This window comes from Cebus imitator, unplaced genomic scaffold (genome assembly GCF_001604975.1).
Source record: "Cebus imitator isolate Cc_AM_T3 unplaced genomic scaffold, Cebus_imitator-1.0 Scaffold208, whole genome shotgun sequence".
Taxonomy (NCBI): domain Eukaryota; kingdom Metazoa; phylum Chordata; class Mammalia; order Primates; family Cebidae; genus Cebus; species Cebus imitator.
Window position 1 is genome coordinate 3,015,450 of NW_016107523.1, and position 8,735 is coordinate 3,024,184.

The 8,735-nt window shown below is 39.0% G+C and overlaps 1 protein-coding gene across 14 annotated transcripts in view; it reads left to right on the forward strand.

Annotated features, from left to right (window-relative positions):
- The window catches only part of DMD (dystrophin), a 2,133,401-nt gene that overhangs the window by 2,016,260 nt on the left and 108,406 nt on the right, over positions 1–8,735 (forward strand). For all 14 annotated transcript variants that reach the window (XM_017548497.2, XM_037745683.1, XM_037745686.1 and 11 more), the window contains one exon: positions 1,059–1,133. In XM_017548497.2, coding sequence (XP_017403986.1) covers positions 1,059–1,133 — 75 coding nt within the window. The remainder of the gene's footprint in view (positions 1–1,058; positions 1,134–8,735) is intronic.

An 8,735-nucleotide genomic window follows, 5' to 3' on the forward strand; every position in this document is an offset into this window, starting at 1 on the left:
GTGACAGAGTTCTTATATTCAAGGAGATTCTTGGAGCTGGGTTCCTAAAATAAATGTAGCCCAGTATCTATCAAGGCTTGTGCAGACTTGAGTAAGAACATCACCTAAATATAGCTTCCTGCTAGGTGACGTGAGTCAGGGCTTGATAGACAGGTGACTGTAGAAGCCACAGTAGCATACGTTGTTGTTATTCTGTGCTGAACATCAGAATGATTGTACTGTAGAACATACAGCCAAATGTTTATTTTAATGCTAATTATATTTGAAAATACATATCACACACATAGACACATATGTTAGGTAAAAAAAAAATACTCAAAATGTTAACAGTGCCTATTTAAAAGATTTATATAAACTTTTTTTGTAGAGATAAGGTCTCACTCTGCTGCCCAAGCTGGTCTCAAGCTCCTGGCCTCCAGCAGTCCTCACACCTTGGCCTCTTAAAGTGTTGGGATTACAGGCATGAGCCACTGAGTCCAGCCAATTGTGCCTGTTTTGAGTTTATGGGATTGTGGATGATTTATTTGAAAAAAAAAAAAAAAATATATATATATATATATATATATATATATATATATATATACACACACATAATATCTAAGTTATCCAAAGTGAGTATGTATAACATCTATAGTCAGAAAAAAATGTTACATTGCCACTTGATTGTTTAAGGTCTTATAGCTATTTAAATAATATATTTCTTGTTCTCTTTAATCTTGTGCAGCAAAGATTCACTACAGTAGATCCAGATTACTTTCTAGAAAAAAATAATCCCTGTCCATCTCTTTCCTCTTGGGAACAAGGACTACATGAATGCCCTTCAGGCTATTGCACTGCAGTCTTCACAGAACTTAGCTTTCCTCCTTGTCACAGGGCAAAAGGAATTATTTTTTCTTTCCCCACATTAACAGAATTTTACCACTGAAAGCTTGGAGCATAAACACAATATTTTTTCTAGGCTGTTTTTGTGATGGTTGTAGTTATTGGCAAATCATTGGGGGGTTTTGTCTCTGCTTCCTGATGAAATAACAAATGATCTTTGTTTTCCCCCTTTTCAGCTGACCTGAATAATGTCAGGTTCTCAGCTTATAGGACTGCCATGAAACTCCGAAGACTGCAGAAGGCCCTTTGCTGTAAGTATTAGCCAGTACTTGAAGATCTTGATAATATGTCTTTACTTAGAACTAAAAGTAGGTTGGGTACATTTTCACTAGGAGAGGGGAGAAATGGATGTCACAATTCCTGTTGCAACATAGAATTCATTCTTTAATATATCCTTGGCCTAGAGTTTGCCTAGAATGTTTTATTTTTAGAAGCATTCCTGTCACCATTCCTCAGCTGCTGATGTTGAATTAAGATATTGCTAATTTTTATTTTCGAAGTGTAATTACTTTATTTTCCATCCATAATTTAGTGAAACTTGCATTATCTCTTCTTGTTCTACCTTTGTTTTTTTTTTCTTTTTACAAAATGTATTTACTACAAGAAGATGTGACTATCTTATCTAAACCAAAATTCATAGACTTGTGGTTTATTAGCCTGAATGCTAACATACAGATTAATGCTGTGGTAGAGGAAAATGACAGAATTGCTTTCCTCCTTTTTTATCATACATCTGTGGAAAAATCCTGAAGTGTTATGCAGCTCTATCATGTCATCAGATAGTTTATGTATAACTCTCCTTTACCAACAAAGTGAATTATGATGTAATATTGTCTGAGGGTCTGTGTACATTGATGACATGCCCATGAAACAGGCAGTTTCTACTGTGATGGAACTTACAGTCTGACAAGGGATAACGATGGTGTTCATAAAATTTGTAGACATAAGCAAATGTATTAAGAATGTCTACAATTAGTAAAAAAAAAATATATATATATATATATTGTTTCTGTTTTCAAGATCATTTCAATGTCACATATTTAGTTGTGTAACAGTGGGAACACCTAACTGTGTGGAATGAGATTCAGAGAATGTTTGTTTGAAGAGGTGATGTCTAAGCTAGGTAAGTCTAGAAGACTATGCAGCTCTCCGTCTAAGGGGAGTGTTCTAGTCAGAAGGAAGAGCATCTGCTGAGGGGCCCAGAGAAAGCGTGACACATTCAGGAACTGGAAACATGTCAGTATGGCTAAAGCACAGAATTCCAGGGGAAAGGTCTATTGTAAAATAATAGGCTGGAGAGAGAAGCAGGAAGCAGATTGTGCAAGGTTTTTAAAACCCAAGTTAAGGAATTTAGAGGTCAGGGGATTTGGCCCCGGGGGTGACATAATCAGATTGTCGCTTAGGAAGATGATTCTTGCTGCGGAACAGAGTATGTATTGGTGCACTGTGGGAGTGACAGGAGCGAAAACTGTTGTAGTAATCTAAACCAGCAATGTGGTGGCCTGAATTAGCAGAGTAGTCATGGAGATAAGTGGAGAGAATTCAGAAATATTTAGGAATTGGATTTGACAGGCCTCAGTGATTCATTTGATGTGGTGCAGTGGCGTCCAATCTTTTGGCTTCTCTGGGCCACACTGGAAGAAGAAGAATTGTCTTGGGTCACACATAACATATGCTACACGAACAATAGCTGATGAGCTAAAAAAAACAAATTGTAAAAAAAAAACTCATAATATTTTAGGAACTTTTACAAATTCATTTGGGCTCATTTGAAGTGGTCCTGGGCCGCATATGGCCCACAGGCCACAGGTTGGACAAGCTTGATGTGGTGGGTGAAAAGGAGTCAAGGAAGACACTTAGGTACTTGGCTTGGGATATCAGGTGAGTGAAGGACTTGTCTGGTAAGGTTAGATGCGGAGCTATGGTGTTCAGGGGAAATATACAAACAATATTTAGGGATCATCAGCCTGTAGGTGCTGCTTGTAACTGTGGAGAGGATGAGATAGCTCCAGGAAAGTGTAGAGTGAGAAGGGAAGAGTGATATAGGACACAGGATAAGCAACCTACCAAAGGAACTGCAGAGGAATGGCCAGCAGGAGAGAAGGAAAATTCCAAGAGGTTATAATGCCATATACTCCATGGGGAGACAAAGAACCCATCACCAGGGTCAGATGTTGCTGGGATGTCAGGATGCAGTTGGGGAAAGTGCCAGTTGAATTTAGCAACAGTGAGGTCCCTAGTAACTTCGGTGAGATTTTAGAGGCACAGTGGAGGTGGTGTGGTGAGTTCAAAAGTGAATCAAAAGCAGAGAATTAGAGATGGTATGAATGATTCTCGGAGGAATTTGTTTATGAAGGGGAGAAGAGTGAGGTGGTATCTAGCTGGAGGGGACTGAGGAGTTAATGGAAATATATATACAGTCACGCATTGCTTAACATTGGTAATATGTTCTAAGAAATGTGTTGTTAGGCAATTTTGTTGTTGTGTCAATATAAGAGTGTACTATACAAACCTAGATGATATAGCCTAAATAGACACCTAGGCTGTGTGACATAGCCTATTGCTCCTAGGCTATAAACCTGTACAGCATGTGACTGTTCTGAATACCATAGGCGGTTATAACACAATAGTAAGTATTGTGTATCTAAACATATTTAGACATAGAAAAGATACAGTAAAAATATAGTATTATAATCTCATGGGCTCCCTGTCATATAGGCAGTCCATTGTTGACTGAAATGTCGTTATGTGGCACAATATGTGTATATAAATTTGTGTGTGTGTGTGTATGTGTGTATACAGTTGATCCTTGAACAACATGGGTTTGAATTGCTTGGCTCCACTTATATGTAGATTTTTTTCAATCAAATGCAGACCAAAAATATAGTATTCATGGGAATATATTTGTATGAGTATGAGAAGGTAGGGTGAGATTAAAATCACAGCCCCAGAGGAGATGATAAATAACGTGAGTTCTCAGAGAATATGGGCAGGTAATCCAGAGCCCAAGGGAAGGAAGAGATACCTCTCTTCCATTGAAATGGGCGGGGTAGGGGGAAGGATCTGTGCAGGTCCAGATAAAGAAGAAACCAGGTATCAGCAAGGTGAGGGATGTCTTCCTAAAGGCTTCCGTTTTTTGTATGGAGAGAAGAGTGCCTGCAATGCAGTTAACAGCAGGAGATGATGAAGCTGAAGTTGGGCTTATCTTTGTGCAGAATAAGAGAGAGGGCAGAGTTGAGAACCAGCTGCATGAACCCACAGGCAGCTGAGTGTTTCACGGTAGCACCAATCTGCAGGGGTGTAGTATTTCCCCAGGCACAGTTAAGAGCTAGATGCTTCCGTCCTGGGGTGGGCAGAGAACAGCTGGGCAAGAGAAGCGAGGATTTGGGCCAAAGAGTGATTAAAATGATACTGACAAGTCCCTGTTGGGTAGGAGAAACTATGAATGCATGTGGAAACTGATAATTAGCAGGTAGAGGAATCAAAAGGCTAACTCTTCAGGAGATGGGGAAGAAGTAGTAAAGGAACTGAAGGCCAAGAAGTTGTGGTCAGAGAGAATCATATGTGAACATTGAAGGTGTAACAGTTTGAGGTGATCAGATCTAGGATATGAGGTGGCAGATGTAGGGTAGATGTGAATTTCCATGGAGGTGAAATAGCAAGTTAAGGAACTGAGAGGCTAGAGTGATGCATGTTTCCCCAATGCCAATGTTGTTGTTGTTGTTGTTGTTGTTGTTGTTGTTGTTGTTGTTTTGAGATGGAGTTTCACTCCTGTTGCCCAGGCTGGAGTGCAATGGCGCGATCTAGGCTCACTGCAACCTCTGCCTCCCGAGTTCAAGCTATTCTTCTGCCCCAGCCTCCTCAGTAGCTGGGATTACAGGCATGCACCACCATGCCCAGCTAATTTTGTATTTTTAGTAGAGATGGGGTTTCTTCGTGTTGGTCAGGCTGGTGTTGAACTCTCAACCTCAGGTGATCCTCCTGCCTCGGCCTCCCAAAGTGCCGGGATTACAGGCATGAGCCACCATGCCCAGCCTGCCAGTGTTGAAATCATCCAGAACTGGAGGGAGAACTGGGCAAAAGAGAAGGACCATGAACCCTGGCTGCCTGGTTTTCAGGAATAAAGGGGTTCAACCAGAGGATCTACAGAGGCTAGCAATAAGATAGTCAGGGAGTCACTTGGCATATGGTTCTTCCATGAGATAGAGAAGAAATGCCCTGGAAGTGGAATTATTTGGAAAGAGAGACTAGGCCTTTCCCCTTCATTTTGGTATCCCCAATGCTTATCACAAAACCTGGCAGACAGCAGGGTTCAATATGTTTTCATGAAATGAATGCATGAGTGAAAATAAACCAAGGCTTCCATTTCCTTATAGACTGAAGTTAACATTTTTCAGCTATATAGCTGCCAAGTTTAGGTAGTATTTAAAGGGCTTTCCAGGTCAAGGATTTCCTTAGGACCTGTGAATATATCATAGCTTAATGATATATTACATAATATATGATATGTATGATGATATATATATATATAGATATATATATGTATATAATTAAAAAGTTGGGATGGAATTGAGTCAGGGGGCTGGATAGAGAAAGTTTTCTTGCCTCTTTTTCTCCTGCCCCTGCCCCATCCCAGAGGTACTGCTTTCCTTTAATAAAGGAGTAATTAGGCACTGGTTATTATGAAATGCTATAAAATATTACTGTGAGATCCTGAAAGTTCAAAAGATAACCAGTTGTTCCAGGTTATAATTTGAAAATCCCCAGAAATAGACCAGATAGAAAACCTTATAATGACTGTTCCTTTCTAGAATGTCCATTTTCACCCTGGATTTAGGCATTATTTGATTTTCCTGTTCAAAATATAATTCCATTCACATATGTGTTTTATTGTCTGTCATTTCAACTTATATTAAAATTTCCAATACACATAGGGAAAATGGAGGAATTTAATAATATACAAAATTTTGTCCATTTGAGGTGATAAACTTGTAATAAAGTTAAGCTCTGAACGTAGAATGATTTCTTTAAAGTTTCACTTTTAAATCAATTTGAAATTTTCTGCATTTCCTTTCTGAGTGTGACTTTTCTAATAGGTGAAAAAAAATTTCAGGTATGCCAAAATTAAGGTGCATTTATGTAAGTATTGATTCTCATTAATGCTAGGAGGGTGCCATGTATAGTAAGACTGTAGAATGAAGAGTTCACCCCATCCTTTTATTATTGAAAATATGTGTGGTCACATTGCTTACTAACTTTTCAATACGTAAGAATTTTCTCTTAATTTTATATTTGCTTTGATTTAGCTTCCAGGTTTTTGTCATTTCTAAGCCTGCAAAGCCATTGATAAAGGGCTATTGTCTGCGGTACAGGCAAATAAAACTTGCCCTGGCTAGCTTTTCCTCCCAAAGGCACTTCTGTTAACTCTAACTTTAAGGAAAATTAATGATGTTATCTCAGTGATTTCCTGATGCCAATGAAGAGTTTGAATTACAGAGGCTTTGGAAATGTGCACTTCCACCTCTATTAAGCACTTGATCTTATTTTTTCCCTTCCCTATCAATGTTTCCATATTGCAGAAAGCCAAATGACACAGTTTTATTCACTATAGAGAATTCACTATTTAAGTGGAGAGCATCACTGTTGGCCTATAATGTCCCCAGTTTATAATCAGTTAAATGTTGCATGACTCCTTACTGCCTCTCAACACATTGTGAATGAAAATTAAACTTGATAGAAAAGCAGGAACAAAGATAAAATCTTGGTAAGGATTTATAAGCTGCTTCATATAGCTGATACCCCATTGAAAGTTATGAAGAAGGTAATTTAAGCGTTTTCTTTCTCCCTTTGTAGTTCTGATGACGTTCCATAGGTGTGTGGCTTCTAAAATTAAAAAGAGAGCCAACTTTTAAGAGCAGAAATAAAAATGCACTTAACAAAGCAAGTATATTTAGTTTATTAATGTGTGGTGGGTTGGAAACAGCACAAACCATAGGGCTAAATAGACTGCAGTTGATAAATGTGACAAATATTCTGCAAACAATAAGAAGTAGAGAACAATTTGCCTCTATTCAGCGACTAAAGTGTACATTATAGAGATTAGGTACAGCCTGGAGTTGTGTGAATAGTCACAGTTTCTGGACTTGCTCTCACCATGACAAACCAAGTAAAAAATGTACCGCCTTTTCTGTAAATGCACCTCACCTTTTAATAGTGCACTAAGGGTGACATTTGACAGGGTTCGGTTGCAAAACACCACTCTCAGGACCCACAATAACATGGCTTACATATCCATGCTCTATTGCCAAAAAAGGCTACATGAGACAGCATTACTGTCAGGAGATGGATTCACAGCCACAGGCTGCCTCCACAGCAAGGGATCTCGAGAGGCCAGTGTAATTATTTTCCCCCTCACCTACAAACATCTACTTTTTCCATATACCATATATTATTTTCCACATAGGTTAAAGGCCATGTTTCTGTTACTTCTGAGTTTAAGACAGCTTGAGGACATAGCCAGACCAATTTTCTCAGGTTATATGGCTTGACAGATATTGGTGTCCCAAAGAGGGAGGTCTCATAAGATGACCCATCTATCTCCCAGGGCAAATACTGTAATCCTGTTTAAATGTTCCCCACTAGGGAAAGAATGATTGTCCCTCTGTCTTAATGCTAAAGATGTTAAAGAACACCTACTAGGTTCCATTTTCCAGTAATTATTGGTTCCATTCTCTAGCCATCAACCTTGGCCGCTTGCCATCCTTATCCTTCCTCCTGGAATTGGATGCCCTGAAGTGCCCTTCTTGTACTAGGAAGTCTTTTTCATCAATTTATCATTTTTCATTCAAAGCAAATTCTACCTGGCCAGATATCCCTAGCCCAGCTCCTAATTCTCCTGTTTCTTTTATTACAAGTGGATTCATGCCCTCTGGTCCATCAGACTTGTTGCCATTGAGAAAGAACATCTTTAATGGAAAATACACATGAGACACAAAAATGTGTCTAGGCTAAAATCTTATGAATACGAGTCACTCCTGAAAGGACTTTGGTTTGGATATGTCACAGAAATTTCTGTAGCTATCCATATCCGATTTCTAGCTTTTCAGTCGCAGGAAAGTAGGCCCAGCAAGTTCAATTTAAATATCTGTCAGTGATTCAAGTTGTCCCAGTTGTCCCTCCACCCACTAATGGCTTTCCACACAGAGTAATGGGCAAATAGCTATTTTTTAAACACATAATATTATGACAGATACGATGTACAGCACATAAACCTTCTACCACATACCCAATACCTTTCTTAAACCTTCATCATCACAATTAATGGCTACACAGTGTTCATTGAGACTGTTATAAATCATTGTTCTTTAGATTTGACTAGGTAAATATTCCCTCGGTATTTCCTGACACAGATGATTAATAACAGATATGTCCGATGAAACAAGAACCAAAAGACATTAATTAATACTAACCAAAAGCCACATTAATATTGCTTCATGGTGGTGTAGTCGCGGTTAGAACTCGAATCTCATCATTCAGTATGTTGGGTAGGTTGGCTGACTCTCCCACTCACGTCTTGGCGCTTTCAAGGAGGAGGAGGTCTTAGCAGAGTCCTCCACCCCAAGAGGCATCTGAGTTTAAGCTAAGGGAGCATATTATTATCTTATTTTAAATCTCCCTCTAGATAGCAACATTATGTTACGTTTTCTTTCCCTTTAAAAAAAAAAAATCTCGGCCAGGAATGGTGACTCACACCTATAATCCCAGCACTTTGGAGGTCAAGGCAGGCAGATCACAAGGTCAGGAGTTCGAGACCAGCCTGGCCAATATGGTGAAACCCTGTCTCTGTTAAAAAT